Source organism: Oreochromis niloticus, linkage group LG19 (genome assembly GCF_001858045.2).
Source record: "Oreochromis niloticus isolate F11D_XX linkage group LG19, O_niloticus_UMD_NMBU, whole genome shotgun sequence".
Taxonomy (NCBI): Eukaryota; Metazoa; Chordata; class Actinopteri; order Cichliformes; family Cichlidae; genus Oreochromis; species Oreochromis niloticus.
This window is the reverse complement of record NC_031983.2, coordinates 16,009,721-16,030,477: the sequence shown is the minus strand read 5'-3', so window position 1 is coordinate 16,030,477 and position 20,757 is coordinate 16,009,721. Positions and strand designations below refer to the sequence as shown.

At 40.4% G+C, this 20,757-nt stretch overlaps 1 protein-coding gene across 1 annotated transcript in view; it reads left to right on the top strand.

Moving 5' to 3' along the window:
- Window positions 1–4,991: 4,991 nt before the first annotated feature.
- The window catches only part of spred1 (sprouty related EVH1 domain containing 1), a 36,936-nt gene continuing 21,170 nt past the window's right edge, over window positions 4,992–20,757 (top strand). The window contains exons 1-2 of the mRNA XM_005477173.4: window positions 4,992–6,049; window positions 20,397–20,661. Of these exons, the coding sequence (XP_005477230.1) occupies window positions 6,018–6,049; window positions 20,397–20,661 (297 nt within the window). The 5' untranslated portion in view covers window positions 4,992–6,017. The remainder of the gene's footprint in view (window positions 6,050–20,396; window positions 20,662–20,757) is intronic.

The window sequence follows — 20,757 nt, the reverse complement described above, 5'->3', positions numbered from 1 at the left end:
CAGACAAGCTGGAGATGATCATTTCTGGAAACTACACAATAACAAATGTGGCTAAATGAGGTTAAAGGTTTAGTGTTGTCAATTAGTTACAATTAAAGTTACAGTTACAATACATATATACATACATATATTTATATATATACATCAGTATAACAAACAAAGGGATGAATAATAGATTACTCATTCACCAAACCATCAGCCAACATGGGTCATTCGTTGCCCTGAGTTTACTGCAGACTGAATGGCTACACAGTTATAGTTCTCCATTTCCAGAAGCTGCTGTGCTTCTAAGATGATCAGAGCAAAATGTTTGGGGATACACATCTGATTCTCTGCCTTGGCCAGGCCAGAAACTATAGATCAGTGGTTTCCAACTCCAGGCCTCCAGGCCTCAAGGCCCGATGTCCTGCAGGTTTTAAATATCACCCTGGATCAACACACCTGAATCAAATGATTAGTTCATTACCGGGCCTCTGGAGAACTTCAAGACATGTTGAGGAGGTCATTTAGCCATTTAAATCAGCTGTGTTCGATCAAGGACACACCTTAAACCTGCAGGACACCGGCCCTTAGGCCTGGAGTTGGAAATGCCTGCTATAGATGAATCTCCCATGCCCAGTGGTGCAGTGCTTAGTATTGCTGGAGCCCTTTTTTGTAGTGTTTTCAGGATTAGGTTAAGTGGCCATTCCAAAATTAGCTATATAGGTGCAAATGTGAGCATGAATGTCTATGTGTCTATCTACTTTTGCCCTGTGAAGGATTAACAACTTGTCCAGGAAATGTCCAATCACTCGCCCAGTGTCAGATGGGCTCACTGTGAACCGGATGGATGGTACAGAATCACAGGTTCCCATGTGATCCTAGGTGCAGTTGATCACATTTTGCTGTCCAAATGCTTTCTGATGCTGTATTTTAAATAAAGGCATTCAAGGAGAGAAAATCTCTTTCATTTCATGAGCAAGTTTGTTTATCTACTGAAGTTTAGATTCGGATTTTTTGTGCAAACACGAAAATAATAAATACACAATGGAAACAAGTTTGTCTGGTAATTTTATAATTTTTGCTTACATCGAATTATCACATTCTTTTCACATTACAAGATACATCAGACGCTTCAAGTAAATAAAGATTCATGCTGCAGAGTCACTGAAAAATAAAGGAACATGACTTAACGCCAGTCACATCAGACTGCGGTATTTTAAATCATTTCACTCATCAGCTTAGATCTGATGAATGAGGATTGTATCGGGCTAAAAATATCATCCATTCGGTGGTTCCTTGTTGGCAATGCAGGAATGTTATATCTCCCTTGAAGAATATTGTGATGAGTTTGATTGCATTTAGTGAATAAAGTCAAGGAGGGATGCTTCTATCAGCTAAACTTCCTGTTGGCTGGTTTAAATATGCTACGTTGTGTGGTATGTTCAGTGTGAAAAACACAGGAAATGGACTAGGGTCATCCACATTTGTGAGATGAGAAAGAAGGCTGACTTCCTGAACTCTAAATACTCTAAAGGATAAAGGCATGCTAGTAGGAAAAATAAATCATGTTCATTGTTCTTTTCTGCTCTTTTTGAATCAAGGGACACTTCGTTTGGACCTGATCATGGTAACTTAATCAGAAATAAGTGAAGAGGCCATGTTAAATAAAACAAAGATGCAGTATCCTAACCTGATTACCCCGTTTATAATACAGACTGCTTGTATAAACATTCATGTCAGCTTGAAATCATTATTTTTTTGAGAAAACAATCCCAAGAGAGCTTTTGCTCTCAGGCAGTCTGTTTTGGATTCATGGTCATTTTTATACATAAAATCCTTCATTTTCAGAGGCTCACTGGACAATTGACTGACAAGCAGTTTCGTGACAAAGAGAAGCCTATTCCACAAATTAGGCAGATAAAAGAGTTGATTCCGAATTTTGAACTAGAATTTCATAGCTTTTCACATGACATTTTATATGAGGTTCAAAGACATGCCCATGCAAGTGAATGAGGCCAACACAAGGCGTAAAAACGACAAAATAAACCAACTGGAGAGATAGCAAAAACGTTGGGAGTAATCAGATTGATAATTGGAACAATATGTAAAAGAATACATTGGCCAATAGACCTGGAAGATCACAGAATTCATTTCTAGGTTAAGAGAAACCTCTTCAAAACATCTACAAAAGTTAAGCAACCTCAAGAATGTGCCACATAGTCTAAAATCAAAAGGAGTCTTCATGGATGTAAGTAGGTTTATAACAAGGTGCAAACCACTTGTTGGTTACACTCAAGAACAGCACAGCCAAATTAGACTTTGATAGAAAACGTTTAAACAAGACTGCCCAGCTCTGATGCAACCAAAATTAACTTCTGCCAGAATGATGGTGAAAAAATGAAATAGCTCATGAAGTTTGTCACGTCATCTATCAAACATGGCGGAGGCAATGTTATACCATGGACATGTATGGCTGCTCACTGAATCTGATTAGTAGTGTTTATTGACGATATGACTGCTGAAAGAAGTAGAAGGAAGAACTCTGAAGTGTATAGGGGTATACTCTGATCAGGCGGTATTTCATGGTATAAATAGATAATGACCCAAAACATGCTGCAAAAGCAGTCTTTCCAGGCAAAGAAATGGGATATTCCTTAGTGGCCAAGTCAGTCACCTGATCTCAGCCCAATAGGGCATAATTTTAGTTACTGAAGACAAAACTGAAGGTGGCTGCATTAAAAGCCTGGCAGAACATCTCAAGGGAAGAAACACAGGATTTGATGTCCGTGGGTTCTACAGTCTAATTCTACAGGATTTCAATTCAAGTATTAAAAACAATCCTTGTATCCCAGGTTCTCTTTACTTCTTCCCACAGTTCAATGAGATACATGGATTAGATTAACGGGTAAATCTAAATTAGACATAGTTAACTATTCATGTGAACATGAATACTTAACTGTCTCTCTGGTGTTAGCCTTGTCAAATATTACACGCTCCCAAATTGGATAAGCAGAAGAAAGTAGATGAATGGATGGATATTTAAATTTTTGTCAGCTAGTCCAATGACTTTTAGGCCTTTTAAACCAATCAGCTAAGTGAAGAGAAACGATAGTCCGGAAAATTGCAAAAACTTTAAATTTGTCCCCCAAGTGCAGTCGCAAAAACCATTGCTATGACAAAACTGGCTCACATGAGGACCGCCCCAGGAAAGGAAGCCCGAGTGTCACCACTGCTGCTGAGGATAAATTCATTCGAGTCACCAGCCTCAGAAATTGCCAATTAACAGTACCTCTGATTAGAGCCCAGATAAATGCCACACGGAGTTCCAGTAGCAGACACATCTTTACATCAACTGTTCAGAGGAACAGTTAAACCCATTCTCCCACTGGGTTTAAATCTGGGACTCTCGGCCATTTGACCTTAGAACTGAAGAAGCTTCTTGGATGAGAGGTGAAACGTCTTCAAGCAACTTAAAGAAGTCCAGACGCTTTTCTTTGCAAACTCCTTTGACTACGATGACCTGGATGACTGAGAACCTTCACAGACATGTTCAGAGGAGACTGCGCAAATCAGGCCTTAATGGTCAAATAGCTGCTAAAAAACCACTACTAAGGAAAAGCAACGAGCAGAAGAGATTTGTTTGGGCCAAGAAACACAAGGAATGGACATTAGACCAGTGGAAATCTGTGCTTTGGGCTGATAAGTCCAAATTTGAGATCTTTGGTTCTACCTGCCGTGCCTTTGTGTGACGCAGAAAAGGTGAACGGATGATCTCTACATGCATGGTTCCCACCGTGAAGCATGGAGGAGGAGGTGTGATCGGGATTTATTCAAAATGAAGGCATACTGAACCAGCACGGCTACCACAGCATCCTGCAGTGGGATGGACCGCAGAATGAACGCAAAAGGGCCAACAAATACTCAGCATCTCTGGGAACTCCTTCAAGACTGTTGGAAAACCATTTCAGGTGACGACCTCATGTAGCTCATCAAAAGAATGCCAAGATTGTCCAAAGCAGTAATCAAAGCAAAGGGTGGCTATTTTGACAAATCTAAAACAAAATTTGAGTTATTTCAATTTTTTTGGTTTACTACATAATTCCATATGCGTTCATTCATAGTCTGGATGTCTTCAGTGAGAATCTACAAAGTAAACAGTCATGAAAATAAAGAAAAACCATTAAATGAGAAGGTGCGTCCAAACTTTTGACTGGTAGTGTATGTACAGTGACACAGAGGGACGTTTCATATGGCCCTCAGCATAATACTGTAGCACAAGCTGTATGAAAGCCAGAGAAATACAAAGAAACTTCTCACACAACATGTTGTCACTATGACAACCAGGCAGAATCATTTAGCCTGATCTCTTGCCTTTTCCACACAGCACAGAAATCCAATAGCATTTAAGTCTTATGCAACCAGGCTGCCGATTTGCTCTGAAAGGCTTTTAACACATTTGCAACTAAGATTCATAGAAGCACACATGGATTTTTCTGGCAACTTCTTAGACTGTTTTATTCTGGAGGGAGCTTTAGCTGCCTGGTACAGTTTTAGAAGCACGACTTTGAGCCACATGCAGTTGTTTTAGTCCCCTACTCTCTAGTGATCACCCCTTTTTGTAGCTTATAGTGTAATCCTAATGCCTGTATTTTATTTACATTTACGGCCAATTACAGTTCTCAAAAATCCCACACCATGCCCTACTCAGATTTTTGTTTCTACATTCCAGAGAAAAAAAAAATCCTCATTTTCTGAATTGCCGCTTTACAGTCTTTCACTTTTCACTCTGCTATCACTGAATAATAAATAACCCTGGCCTACGCTCAGCGATAGAAATACCATCTTGATTTGAAACACATAAATCGTGAAGAGGGTCTGATATAATTCCACGTGCTGCAGCACTCTCGGTTGTGTACATTTGCAGCACTTCCCCACTATTTTGCATTAGGATTTTAAAAGCGGTTCGGAGGGGAGGTAGATCACGATAATACAACTGAAAAAAGAATATACCAGAAATTGTTAATGACCAAGTCTCCGTGTCAGCTCAGGTCCTTCCTCTAGATTATTTTCTAGCCTACTTTGCGTGCTATCACACAGACGCTTCCCTCTTGTTTCAATGCGTGATTGAAGGGAAACTTCTTTTGGGAAGTGGGGGGACTACTTTAGGTCAACTTTAGAAAGAAATCTTACTAACTTATTGCATACGCTTACGGGGGAACGCGGTTTAGTATAATATACGCTACTCTTTAAGCATACAGAGCAAAGTGTGTGCTGGGTTGGTATTTTTTCTATCACAAGTGTTATGTTTTTACTACGTCGCGGAAGGATCCTTTTTTCAAGCGAGGGTCGACATATCCGCCCATTTTTCCGATGTTTCATTCCCCCCCGAGTTGAAAATGGAGTTCGATTAAAGCAGATGTCCATCAAGTTCTCAAGGAAATTTCAAGTCTATGTGTTTTTACTTTAACTGTCGGTGCTAATACTGAAAACAGTCGGACCATTTTGGGGGGCATTGGATGCCTTTACTGAAAATTACTCGGACACGTTGACGGAGCAACGCTGCACAGCTCTTTTTCAAGTGTTGTCCTGGACCTGAAGTTGGCGAATGGATGCTCGACAGCCAGCCATAAATAACCTGCCAAACGATACAACCTACAACGGTTTCTACATTTTTTGAGGATCTATGCACATTTTTGCAAGCCGGGGATTTGTGTCAGTTGAAGAGGATGGTCCAGATGGCCCATTTGTTGTGGTCGGATTTTACTTCCAGGGAGGATAAAATGAATCAACGATTGTCATTCCTCCTCGCGATTTAACGTTAGAGCCCAGCCAGCAAAAGCTAACGTCCAGCTAGCTTCACTTGCTTTTCATAGGGACGCTGAGTTAGGCATGCCCCTTGTACGCCGTTTATTTACTATCCGAAATAGGGGTTATTTCTGTATGTGAAGGAAAATGGTGATATATGTGGTATTTTATCCCGCCGTCACTGCGTCGTCGATGCTATTGCTAGGATTTGGATCCCCGTGAGGAAAAAAATGAGTGAAGATTCAACAAATCCAAACAACGAGTGAGTCCTGTTTTACACACACTTTATTTTAATATTATTATTATTATTTTATCATTTACATCCAAACACACAGCTAATCTTCAATATGTGCTTATATATGTAGATATTAACACACCGAGCATCGAGCTACGTTAGTTCCCGGTGACATTTCTAACCGAGCAACGTTGCCATTTCATCGTCTTGTTTTACTAATATCAACAATAAGAAACACGTTGTACTTTCCCCCCCTGTTTGTTTGTTTATCAAGCTAATAGAAAGGATTGCCTTGTGAGATTAAACAGAACCGTGCCGGGGAAACGGTGGCATCGATCCGTAGTAAAATATTAATCTCGTTGCTACTTTTTTGTAGGCTTATGATACTGCTAACCAGTATATGCTGTGAGAATTCACATTAAAGCCACAACATTTGAGGTGTACTAATCTTTGCTTATTTTGCTTGCTTGGTGTATTATTATATGTTCGGGAAATGTATTAATTCACGAAGGATCGTTCGGAGCAGACGCATAGGTGACAGTAATCTAAATATAATTTTATGTGAGTGCTTGCTCGGTACATCACGATCAGAGTCCTCTGCATTGACAGCCCCGATCTGTGTCTAACTGCTGTCCGCCATGATTTCGGAACATAATCATCGATTAAAATATTGCGGATTGTGTTTGTCTTTAAGTCTAGCCTTTCTTTAATGAAGGCTCTTCGCGGTTAATGCGGCAATGTCGGCATTGAAAAGCCGAAGATGCCATTTTTTTTTCTCAATCATGCTCATTTACATATCACAATCCTCCATTCATAAAAACGCTTAAAAAACGGCATCGCATTCACGCCCAGAGCCTCACAACCTACGGACATCGATTATGATCTGTGCATGCTGTGTTTTTGTACACGTCGCGCCCATTTCAGCTCGCATTTTGGTATTGTTTTAATGGGCTGATCCCTTGTGTGCGCTTGTTGACAGTCAGTGAGAAATATCTGCTTCGGGAGGTGCTGCGGTCACATGATCCCCTCCATTCATAAAGTACCTGCCTGCCCATTCACAGCACTGTACACTGTTTCGCATTGCACCGACGGTCACACAGTGATCACATATTCTGCATTCGCGGTACAATACGTCGCATATAGGCGCCTGTGCTCGTTTTTCTAGTCGTTTATTTTACATGTTTTTTCTTAACCATGTCGACGTGATTTTTCTTTCACAATTCATTTGTCACAGAGGAAGTCATATGCCCTTTTCAGCCATTTACAGTGTCACTGTTTAATGTCTGAAACACACCCATGTTTTTTTTTGTTGTTGTTGTTGTTGTTGTTTTGTTTCCCCCATTCAATCTTTCTGGCCTTTGTGAGGCTGATTGATTTAATGCATGGAGGTTTTGTCCTTGAACTACACTGTTTTGTTTTTATGTAACATATGTCATGGATTTATTTATTTTTCCTCATGTCAAAGCACAGGAGCTCACATATGAATTCATCCCAGGCTATATTTGCTATAAACCTTGATTCAGCTTGAATTGTGTGAATTGGTGAAACCTCCTCATCTCCTAAATTTGATGCGACTCCCTTCAATAATCTCGGGAACTCATCCACACCCCAGATCCCCAATTTTTGAGAACTACTGCCACAGGCTAAAAAATAAAAATCCTCAGTTCCACACAGCATGATGGCAGCAGCTAAAATGGCGAAGTGATCCAAACATTGTTGCTAAGATTTCACCACCTTTCCTCTTGTATGATTCATAGTAATGGAGTGAACGGAATACTGAGCGCTGCCTGAGCCATTTATTTTTGCTGAAAAGCGTCTGTTTAATGAAATATTTTTCATGAGACATCTATTGACTAAATTAAAAAAAAAAAGATTTGGTGTGCCACATTTTTTAAGAGTCAAGGATAATCATTCCCCCCCCCCCCCCCCCCCCCAATAGTAGTCTTCACCATATTACATTGTGAAATTGAGCCACTTTCCACTGATAAATTAAACGTTGGTCTTTGAGCCTCTGAATCCTTAATCAAACTGCCTTTTTTCTCATATGTAGAACAAGTGTAGGATTATTCACAAATGTAACTAAGGATGTATTATTTATTTAATTTTATTATTAATTTTTTTTTTTTTTTTTTTTTTTTTTTTTTTTTTTACATTTTGCTCACACAGCATCGATTTTTAAACGTTTAACGTGAAAGTATCCACATGGTTTGTGAACAGATAGCCCTGAGGTGGTTTAGTCTAAATGATAGGTGGTAAGCTGAACTGGTTTACACACAGCACGCCCTTTGCTGAGAACATGTTACTTGGCCTTGGTGCAACAATGTTCACATGGCTGAAATGACAAGAACGCACTTAAAGCCTTGTGAGATTTTGGTTTGCGTCTCGTCTGGGATGTGTGCTGTGATGTAAGGCTAATGTGAATTCTGTAGACGAGGACTGTGGTCTTCCTGGGAGACGTGGGAGATTTATGCAAGCACAGTATGTGCAAGCAGTCTCTTTGTGAATGTCACGTTTATCTAAAATATTCATCTCTACCAAGGCGGCTGCTTTTTGAGGTGTACTGTGCTTATATCTCTTGTTATTCAAATTACCGCTTTTCTTTATCCTTCTCCAGTTTTTAATAAACACATGCTAATGTTGCTAGTATATTTTAGCTGGTCCATGTATATAGTCTGTTTCTTTTTTTTTTCCTTTTAAAAAAAATCCCTTCATCCTTTTTATCAGTGAAGGTCAGTTGCCTCAGTACCTCACCGAACATGTCTAGGGTATAGGCTCATTGTTTTAGATTCCTGTAGTGCTGTGGTATTGTCTGTTGTCAGTGTGATCTTTTAGTGATTCCTCTCCCTGTGTCCTCTTCCTATCTGTGTGATTGATTTGACAGCTCAGCGTTTTATCTGCCATTGTTGTGATCTTATCACCTGTGGGCTGGTTTGCACTCCCATTCCTGTTGCGGAGCCTTCCAAACACATTCCTCCCAAACAACCCCCATCATGTCCTGAAACGACAAAGGGAGACAGCTACTTCAGCTGTTAGGGTTGGTGCTTTATGGCCTGGGTAATTGCCTATATCCTGTGGCCCTCATGTTAAGCTAAACAATTTCCTGGACCTTTTTATAGATAGTATTATTTGGGGTTACTGCCAGTTGTTAGTTCTGACCTCCACCACCTACTCCTCCAAAACCTTTGTCTAAGCTTGCAGACACACCTTACCTTTAACAAAGTCTGCTGAGCTAACCACGTCTTTGGTTTTGCTTCTGTATTCTTTTGAGGAAGTGATGGTTGTGGCTGCAGTAGTTAAGAGGCTAATGAAATGGTGTTATTTGACAAATATGTATATATAGATATGTAAGGGCACTTACAAAAGTATTGTACTTGACTGGTTGATGGTTGCATTCTCATATTTCATTAGATGCATGGCAGATTTAGGAAGTACATATACGTCTTATATGTTAGGATATATTGGGAAGTTTACAATGTCTTTCTACAGACTTTGACTCAGTGTTCACCTAATAAAATGTTTTGTAATCCTAAAACTTGTGTAGAGAGTATCAATGTCCGAACGTCTGCCTATTTATTAGAAGCTGCTGCATTGTCTCAATGAACCTTTGTGCAATCAGTGGGCTTTGGCTGTAACCGAGACATGTTAACATACGAACAGGCCTTGTATAGTGTTGGGCTGTTCCATTCCCATGGCCAGATTTGGTCCTGGATTCTGTGTATTTTAAACCCAAGCCACTTCCCTCTTTAAGTTTTTCATTTCCTCTTGAAGTATTTTAGGAGCACACATAAACTGCCATAAATGTCAGCAGTGTATTTGGAGGATATTTCAAACCAATTTACAGATTTTTAAGAGAAAGACCTGATGTGAATGTATGCTATGTGTAGATATATATATATATATATATATATATATACTGTTAAGCCACCAGAAGAGTGTGTGTGTGTGTCTCCATCACAGCATCCACATAGCGGCGATTATCTTTATTTCTTTGTCAGGACGGTCCTCTGATGTTCACAGACCATATCCTAATGCCTCTAAGAAGTGCTTTTAGCACTAAGTGTCTGAATTGTGGATATTGTTTTCAGTTATGCTGCATGCGGGAGCATGAAGGCTGAGCCTTGTAGTGAGCTCTCTGCTGCAGCTGGGCTAAGATGGTTCTTTCCTGTGAGGCCACAGACATAAAAGGGCACAGATGTAAATCCTAAACCTTGTGTCTTTGATTGAGTTTGCAAACGCTTTGAAAACAGGAAGGGGTTTCTGTGTGTGCGTCTGTGTAGACACACTGCAGTGTTTACGGTATTTCTCTGGAAACATTTGGCGTGTATATGGGTTTCTGGGAAAGATCGAGCCAGATCCTAGATGAGGGATTTATGAGCACATAACATGTTATCAAATAAATTGCTTAATGATTCACATTTTTAAATAGGATTAAAATTAGAGGCCTGGAAGAATATGTATTTTTATCTGCTCAGGAAAGTTTTGATCACATTTTTTGCTGTCTAGGGACTATATTTAGAATTTGGAACAGACTTTTATTGAGAGGAAGAGGTTCATCTAAGAGCTGCTTGAAAAATTCACGATTCATAATGCTGATAATGTTATAGTACTCCTAACAACTGGGCGTGCTGCGATGATGTACAACTTGTCATTGCAGTTTCTTTTAACGTTCATGGGCCATCATCTTGGTTTGGTGGTTTGACCTTCCCAAGTTCCTCCTGAGATATATCAATAGTTTCTCCCACAGCTAGATGGCTGCCTTGTCCCCTTAGCTTCCTGTTTCCCCATTAGTTTCAAAGTAGCTATGACGAGTAGATGGTTGGTCTTTGGGGACTACTCTTACATCAAAGCAGCCCAGAGACGCTGCAGCAGTCGAAATTTGTGGTTCCTCTTTTTCCTCTTTTTGTTGTAATGGCAGGCACGAGGTTTTAATTTTCCAAATGCTTGTGGTTCAAATTAAGATCATCTCAATATGTGGCTTTGATTGATGTTTGAGAATAGTTTTTTTGGCATTTGATACACATATGGGAATCTTTTGATTTATAGTGCCACAGTGCAGCGGCACCTACAACATTGCTGTTGGGGTTGCGGGCCCAATCCAGTAATGGAGGGGTTGGTTTGAAAATCAGTGTTAGAAATGCCGTCTGAGTGAGTAGATCTGACATTCGTGCACTGGTTTGGTCTATCTTTGATTTAGACTACAGGGTAATCCGAGCCACTAACTGCTGTATGTGACAGATAACAACAGACATGACAATGACCGGTTAATTTGTCGTATGCATTAGGTACTTTTTTTGTATGAAAGAACGGTGAGACATTTTGAAGACGAGATTCACTGTGTGGTGCAGCAGCACAGTAAGCCTGTTCTGTTTTTTTTTTTTTTTTTTTTCTTTCTTTCTTTTTTTTTCCCTGAGTCAGTTGGTAGCTAAGCTGAATGTTCTTGTGAGCGAGATGACTCACCAGCAGCCTGAGGTGTTGAGAGGAGATAGGGCAAATTTCTCTTTCACTTCTCTTTCTATAGCAAGCGTATTGGTTTTCACTGCAGTTAATGTACGCAGGCTTGTCATGCTAGTGTTTCTTTAGGCATTGTCCTATTGTTACTTCTGTTAATGGGTAACAAGAGAGTCTCTTTAAAAGTGTTTTGCTCTGACCTTATGTCATAATTTGCACTGCATCCATGTTTGGCCATGTTGGTGTTTGTTTTGGGGTAAGTCTGTGCCCTTGAGTTTGCCTCTGGTTATTTGGGAGATTTGAACCATGGCTAATTGGCTAGCTAGTTTGCACCATTCAGATTAGATGCACTGTTGGAATCGATGGCTGGGTCCCAGATTGCATGTTATTTATTTCTTCAGTGAGGCATGATCGCAGTGAAAGAATGTGTGCCATTAGTTTGTCTTTTCGGTCTTAGAATAACATACGTTTTTTGTTTTATACTGCATGTACGAGCCTCTCATTCATGTAACGGTGAAGGAGATGTGTAAAATTTAGATTTTCATCAACTTTCAACAGATTTTTGTCTTCAGTGAACCCAGAGATCCATGAGACATTTTTTCCTTTTCTGCATGTATCTGAAAAACTCTCAAAAAAAGCCACTCAGATTTCCCCCTCTGACATCAAAAGGAGATAAGAGCAACCCCTGCCTGGTGAACAGATTCGTCTGAGTAGCACAGACCTATCCTAATAAATTCTGAATGTCGATCTGCAGTCGGCCATTGTTATATCCTTGCTAGAGTCGCTTTTGCTAACTCCCAACTCTGAAATATCTCATTTGCGAGCAAAGCAGACCAAGTGCCCTGTTGTTACAGCATGTAAAAGTCTTCATGTTTATTTATACATAAATACTTCATGTATGTATATACCCAGTGTACTTCTATTTTTTTCTTTTTGGGCAATGGAAGAACCTTAAATTGGCACATTACAAAGGTAATAAAGCTAATGTCATGCACTCATTTTGAATGTATGGCCAAATACTGTCCAGAACTGCTTTGAAATGCTAAAGAGCATAAATTGAGGAAGACCCCATTTGCAGTGACTAAACAAGGACTAGGTGTGGCTTAACTATGCTAGGTTTCTGTTCCATCTGTGTACCTCTCATATATTCTCAGCCCTCACATTTACTTTGTTTTAGTAAAGCTGAATTTTAATAAAGTTGTTACCATGTTAATATTTTTGTATTCCCGTTGTCAGACAGCAGAACGACAATGGCATGACAACAGAAACATAGCCCTTCAAGCCATTCCAGTTGCTTCTTGGCACGGCTCTAATTATTATTTTTATAACCATGTTGTTGTCTGACAGACAGAATCACAATACACACTGCTTCAGTTTTATAACTGACATTGCAAATTCCTGTTATAATTACATGATTACACTTGGAGACGTTTGAAAGGAAGAAAATATCTTGTCCGTTTTTGTGTCGACTGCTCTGCCTTTACCTGAGTGTGTTGTGTTACTTCCATTGGCTGCTCTTCTTTCTCATTCACACTCTTGCTGTGGCAGTAGGCCACCTGGTTTCAAAGATATAGGCACTGAAATGATCTTCTGTATGGTATTAGATGGGTTATACTGGCATTGCAGAATGAATGATTTGTGAGGTATTTTTAGTAGAAACCTGCAATATACACTCTGAAGACTCGCCTTAACTTGTTAAATAGAGGTAAAATAGTTCCCCCTTCTTAATACTTCTACACTTGGTATACTTTAGGTCATGTACTTAAGGAAATGTCAAAACATCACATTTTTCCTGTGATAACAGCTGCTGAAGTAAAGCAAGCGACTCAAACGCCCAGAGTTCCTTTTTGCTAAATCTTCCACGTCCCACCCACTTTCCTAGCAATCACTTTCTTCTCAGCGGATAAGCTATGGAATCGGATTGGCATAAGTAGCTTGTGTTTATTTTCCCAATGATATTTTAATGACTTCCCACCCAATAATATAAAAAGTCCTACAAGCCAAAGTGGTCTAGTGGAGCTTGACTGTGCTTGACAGCCTTCCTCTGGTTTTGATATGGGGGAGAGATGGTGAGGGAAAAGGGGTGATTTGGGGGGGGGGGATAAAAGAGGTGGTGTCGAGGGGGCTTTTCTCCCCTTTTCTGATGCTAATGAAAGGAGGAATGGTTTTCCAGCTTTTAGCTTGCAGAGTGTGTCTCCCCTGCAGCATGCTCCGCTGCCTGGACATTGTGGGAGGACAAAACTCCAGGCCCGGGATCCAATAACGTGAAATTTCAGCAGAGAAGTGGCCATTGTGTAGAGTGAGGCAGGCCAGGGAGGGGCTGGGCTGGAGGGGGAGACAGAGTGGAAAGGGAGGGCAACTTGGAGAGCACCCAGGGCTCAGGCCACATCCTTTCTCTCTCTCCCCTCGTCTCTTGCTCTCGTCTTCATTCTCCTTCCCTTCTTCTCCCCCCTCCTGTCTTTCTTTCATTACATCCCCCAAAATATCCCCAATCCTCCTGCTCTCTTCTCCACCACTCCCCTTTGGGGTGGGAAGCCCAAAGCTGAGACAGGAGCAAAGCATGATGGCAAGCTTGGAGTCCAGCGAGTGTTGGGCCAGAGGAGCAGACAAACGGCCACTTTGTCCACTTAGGAAATGGCTGTCCCAGGATCCCCCTTCTCCACCACACACTGGAGCAGCCGGCCTCGAGGCTCAGGCCTGCCTGACTGCCTGCACTGCACGTGCTCCACAGTTCTCTTCTCTTCTCTTCTCTTCTCTTCTCTTCTCTTCTCTTCTCTTCTCAGTGTGCAAGTGTTATCTGCATTTTTGTACACAATCTGTAAAGTATGTAAATAGCCATTTATCAGGAGTGACATAGTTTCAGTTGAGAGACATACCAGATGAATAAAAAGTACAATTATTCATATTCTACTTCTCACACATAGTAGTACATAATAGGTGGTTCTCTTTCAGCAAGTAGGAAACCAAACACTTACTTGGTGTGGTCCAGACAGTTACAGTACTTGGTCTATTCTCTAATAGAGAGTAGGACGCCCAATCTGCCTGATTTGGTCTTTTCCATTGTCACATACAACTCAGCCAGATCTTGTCTAGAAAAGTTCAGAGATGTATGTAAATGTGTGAAAACAGCTTTGGTTATTCCTTTATGTAATGACAAAATACACTCACATTTACATATTCATGCACTAAAAAATAAAGCTGGACTGTATATCAGCTCCTTTGCTCCTGACTGATTCATTTTTAGTTGTTCAAAGAGCCGACTAGTCTAAAAGTAAGAAAACAGTCAAAATGAAGCAAAATCAAAATATTTTTTGCATTTTTTTAAAACTTAATCTCATTCTTCAGTAATCAAATCGTTTTTTAAATGCCATTGCAGCGTTTGTCACGCGGACAGAAGTGGTTATCATATTGTGATCATTAACAGGGTTAACACAAGTAGCCCTCTTCCTCACAAGCTAATGTCCACATGCCTGTGTTGAATGTGGTTCTCGCTTAATCTTGTTGTTTTACTCGGACACAGTTGTCATTTTCTACATCTGTAGAACTCTGTTGGTTTACGTGGTTATCTTCTGTCTTATTTTCCACCTTGCTTGTTTATGCCTTCCTGTCAAGTAGAAGGAGGTGTGCGGTTGTCTTCTCTCAAATAGTAGCGCGTGCACTGTAACTTTTCACACAGTTAGCTGCTATTGTACGTTAATAAATATGAAGAAGTAGTTTTGCACCACTAGTATTGTGGTTACTAGCTAGCAGGAGCAGCAACATTTCATTGTCTAGTCAACTAGTCATGCACATCCCTAGCAGATTGATGTGTTTTTGGATAAGATGTGGAAAAAGACTGTTTACATAACCCTTTTTTCCCCCATTAGCTAAGTCTGTGCTATAGTATTTAGATCTCGGAGTCTGTGCAGCCCTATCCACATTCCTATCTGCACTCACTCGAAAGATCTCCTTATTTTTTCCAGTTTTATTTATTTTTTTTGTGATACGTTTAGCATGCTTTTTGGACAACCCTTGGATAGTTTCAAAGAAGAGAGTTCCTAGTGTTGCATCTCTCTATCTACTAGGTTCTGTGAGCGACAGGAACACTTTCATTGACTGCATTGTAGCAACATGCAAGATAACTTAAGTTGCTGTTTCATGCTTATTATGCTTATAAACATGGAAAAAGCTGCCACTAAAAATAATGCAAAACATGATACAATTACATAACTGTATTATCATTCAAGCTCTTTTTGTTTTGGGGTTTTTGTTGTTGGTTTTGTTTTTTATTGTATTGCCCATCTATTGTCAGACTACACACACAGTACCCATATGCATGTGTGTGCAGTGTTGTTACAGTACTGAAACTACAGTTTGCTTCAAGTGGAAGCCAAGTTATAATTTTAGACCTTCTGTGTGTTCTTTTCGCAAATGTGGTTTGATACAGTGAGATACTCAATTATGGCTTCCTCTTTATGTGTTGGTTGTGGGCTGTTTACTGTCACCTTGGTCTCCAGCAATCATGCTCATCACCCCCACCAGCAGTCCTCTGTTACACTCTCACCCCTCCTTTTTTTCCTCTCCTGCTTTGGTCGGAAATGAAGTCAGTCATCCAGCAGAACAACTTGGAATAATTTAGATTTGGGGGCTCTTTTCTTTTGCCCCCTCCCCTGCAGGCCCAGGCCAGCTGATCTGCTTCCGCTCTCAATTGTGTGTCCAGTCGACTGTGTGCTCCCAGCAAGGGGCGTGGAGGCCAGCTTTTGTCTCCGCCATCCTACTCTGAACTTTGTACGTGTGTGCGCCTGCATATACGCATTATGTGTTGCAGCAAGTTGCAGTGGCATTTGTTTTTGGGCTAGTGTTCCTCTTAAGAATGAGAGGGGTTGAAAGAAGAATGAATAGAAACTGTTGTGAAAAACTGATCTAAAACTTGTTGGCTGAGTTTTGCTTTGTTTTCCTTTTTTTTTTTTTTTTTTTTTTCCTCGGTCTCCAGGATGTAGGTGTGTCTATTTGATTGTAAATGTTAATCAAGTGCAGTAATAACAATACTTCTTGTTCAGGAGTCTCTCTTGGTTGACCTGGGTGTTTTTAGACCAGATGCAAAAATGCACGTATGCAGTTCAGTTAACTTCCTTTCTGAGCCTTGCCCCCCTCCCTGTGAGTGTCATGGTTGCTGGCATGTGTGTGATGGTAGGTCTGAAGGGTCAGGCCCTGGTCATTGTGCCCTGGTCATGGCTGAGCGACACCACCGCCTGCCTTCTGTTCACCCCAGGGACCCCTTCCTGACTGACAGTCCCTTCTGCACCCATCACCCATATCCTTTATTGGGGCCGTAGAGAGGTATAACAGCAGCAGCATATTCTTCTTACTAGCTGCTAAGCTTGTCAGAAGTACATTGTGTGTGTGGTGTAGCATGGGTTCTCATGCACAAATTTAGTGACACTGCTGTTAAACTAAGGTTAAGCCAGAAAAGGGTGTTTGTAGCAGATTGCAAAGAGGAAGTTAGTTGTGTTTGCGTTTTGTCACCCTCCATCCTCCCACGGCCAGTTACTGTCTAATAAGCCTGGGGTGGGCCTTACACACACAGTCAGTTCTGTTTATGTGTGTGTGTGTGTGTGTGTGTGTGTGTGTGTGTGTGTGTGTGTGTGTATGCATATTTTATTCAAATGTATCTAAATACACTTTTTTGGCTTGGTTGAATCATCAGGTGAGAGGGGGAAAAAATCAAAAAGTGGTATTCACAAAACTTGACAAAATAATATTTACAAATATTTTTGGAAACTTCAGTAAAACCTAAAAATCTTCCTGACATCAAGCTTTGCACCTTGATCTTGAATTATCAGGCCCCATGTTATCTTAAAGACCTCATAATACCATATCTCCCCCAATAGAGCACTTTGCTCACTGATAGCTGGCTAGCTTATGGTTCCTAGGGTATTTCAAAGTAGAACGGGAGATTGTGAGCCTTTCAGGTCTTTTTTTCTGTGGAAGCAGCTCCCAGTTTGGATTCGAGAGACAGACACGTAGTTGTCTAATTTTAAGATTGGGCTTTAAAGTTTTCATTTTAATAAAGCATATAGTTAAGGCAAGATCAGGTGATCCTGAATCCTCCCTTAGTTTTTCTGCAGCAGACCTAGGCGGTGCTTCTTCATACTCGCCATTTTTCACTCACTGTGTGTTTATACACCACTCTTCATTTAATCTTCCCTCAATCCCAACTGGTCATAGCAGATGGCTGCTCCTGTCTGAACCTGGTTCTACCGAAGGGTTCTTCCTGTTAAAAGGGAGTTTTCTCGTTCCACTGTCATCAAGTGCTTGCTCATAGGGGGTTCATTTTGATTGTTGGGGTTTTCTCTGTATTATTGTAGAGCCTTTACTTTACAATAAAAAGCGCCTTGAGGTGACTGCTGTTGTGATTTAGCGCTATATAAATAAAATAAAACAAAATTGATGTCAGATATAGACAGACTGGTGCATTACACAGGTGTGCTTAAATTAATATCACAGAAGAATTTAATGTAACTTTATCAGTTTGATGGAGAGAGTGTTTGTTTGAGTAGTAATTGAAAGGTCTAAATTTGAAAATCTAAGGATATAAAGGGCATTTGATAGATTATAACGTTAACACGGCTGGAAGTTAACACCTGCCAGATGCTGGTACATTTTCCTTTTGGCAAGTGAATATCAGGATGCCATTGACCACACTGGCTAGTAAATGTTTGTACCACAATAGCAGTTTAACTTAAAAAAAAGTGCTTTGAGCCTGTTTAGGTTTAAAGCCTGTTCTGCTGCTTGTGGTCTACACCATCTGTTTGGAGTCTAACATGTGCGCACCAAGTTATTATTTTATTTATTTTTTCATTTTTGTTTTTACCCACCAGTATTCTGCAAAGTGAACCCCATTTTTCCTCTGATTGACTTTGACTGTGACATGTTTGTCCAAACAGAGAAGTATGACAAATTGTTAGATTTGAAGCAGTAGTAGAAGAACCAGCTCGACTCACACTGATGATGACGACCAACAATTATTGATTGCAGATGTCTCATCCCCTCATGTACTATGAGCTGTTGTATAACCATAAAAGTATAAAAGGAAGACAACTAATATTTAGAAGCTAATTCTATTGTTTTTCTGCTAGTCAGAAATTTCCATTTCTTTCTTTGGTTTTCTTTTTTTATTTCTGATGGCAGACAGGCACTTATCTACACAACCAGCAGATTTAGAGCACACATGTATTTGGAATGCTTTTGATCACCTCTTGAATGTATGCTCTTCATATAGCATTTATTTCTTTAAAGCCACTACCCCACTGGCAAATCACTTTCTCGATTTGTCTCTTGTTTTGAGTTTCTCTTATTTGACATGCTCATCACTCTTTTGAGGAAACCTTGGTCAATTATTACATGGAGGCAGGTCAAAGCTTTCACATGGAGAAAAAGATGGCTTCAGATTTAATGCTCACTGGCTCTTAGATTAATTACTAACCAATATCCTGAAGACTGAGATTTGCCAAGGGTGGGGAAGGAATGAGACCAAAGGTTAGCCTCATTGAGTTAGCCAAGAGGGAAGCCAGGATGATGCTATTCCTCTTTTAGAACAAGAGCTAAATGTTAACTGTTTTCATATTACACGTTCTTCATAGTGACATTTCTCTGCCTCAGTCAGTGCTTGAGATTTGGCTGCTGATTGAAAAGACATTCTTTGCAAATGTTTCAGACTCTGATGTCATCTTTATTGGTTAACCCGGACGTTGGCCAGAGAACAATGTGTCACAGGGAGACATCCGGCAGTCATATACTTCAGTTCTTTGACTATTTCTGGCTGCGCTCTGATCTTTCCAAGTCTTTAATATGTTACCAGCAGTTTGTGCAAAACGCTGCCCTCAACACCCCCTGACCTTTGTCATTTCCGGTGGCCCAGTGCTGCGTTATCTAATCACGGAACATCTGACTCCAAGTGAGGGGACAGAAAAAGAAATGGAATAAGAGGCGAGCAGATTTAAAGTTATGTTGTGTAATCGGGATAATAATCTCTTATTACTTTATTATGGATGCACTGGCACAATATAGCGATTTGTTCTTGTGAGTTTTATTTCTGATTTGAATTTCTTGGTAATTTAGAGTTTGTGACTTACTGATATTTCAAAGAAGATGATTTTTTTTTTTAGGTACTTTTTAACCATCTGCTTCATGTTAATTCTCTATAAATTCTCTGAAACTTTTATAATACAGTAAATGATCTACACCATCTTTTATTTCTGCTTCATTAAAAAAACCAAAACTTTTTATTGGTGTGTTTGCCTTTTGTTACATACAGTGTTAATTATCTTAAATGGCTATCTCATAATAGTCATAGTACACTGTGATTTAAAGGAAAGCGGATGATGTTGTTTGGAAACCAGGTCATGTGCTGTCTAGTTTAAAACCACCTGTTTCAAGAGAAAGGTTGGGAATCAGCTGTGGCCAGACTTAACTTGGCCACATGGTCAGTCACCCTCTGCCTCGGGTTAAACACACACACTGGGAGCTTCAGACATAGTCTGTTGTTTTGCTGGGTACTAAAATCAAAAGCGTATCTTTAATGCAAAGTTTAATCTCCGGTTTCTTATGTTCAGTTTTTTTGAGTAAGTAAATGGCAAATAGAAAAAGACAGGCACTGGCACAGAATTTCCTAATTTCCCCATCCCTAGTTTAAATTATCATTTTTTCACATTATCATTTGTGTATGTTCTCTTTGCTCTACATCTTGTTTGTGCTGCACTTAAACTGTATTTCTGGTCAAGGCTGAGGCTGTGTAGTTCTGTAGTTCTGCTTTTGTAACAAAGGTGATTTAAGCAAAGAAAAGAACCCAGGAGACAACTGAAAATATGTTAATGACTCTAGATTATGTTCACTAACACCACTGGGTTTTCCTTCTTCTTTCTCTTCCTCCTTTCTTTCTCCACAGTGACAGTTATGCGCGTGTGAGAGCAGTGGTCATGACTCGGGATGACTCCAGTGGTGGGTGGCTTCCCCTAGGGGGTGGAGGACTTAGCTGTGTCACCGTCTATAAGGTCACCCGGGCGGAGGACACCAACAGCACCCACAGTGGAGGCAGTGGAGGAAGCAGCAGCAACCTCAGCCCCTGTAGCCCTAGTCCTAGTCCCAGTCCAAGCCCTAGTCCCACTGCTGTGGAGTTCCACATCAAAGGCGAAAGGCTCAAAGACAAATTGGTAAGAGAACCTCCAGTTCATAAATGCGATCAGCGTTTTATGCTACATGGCCAGACGTCCAAAGTTGTTCTTTTTTTTTTCTTCATCTGAATGAGA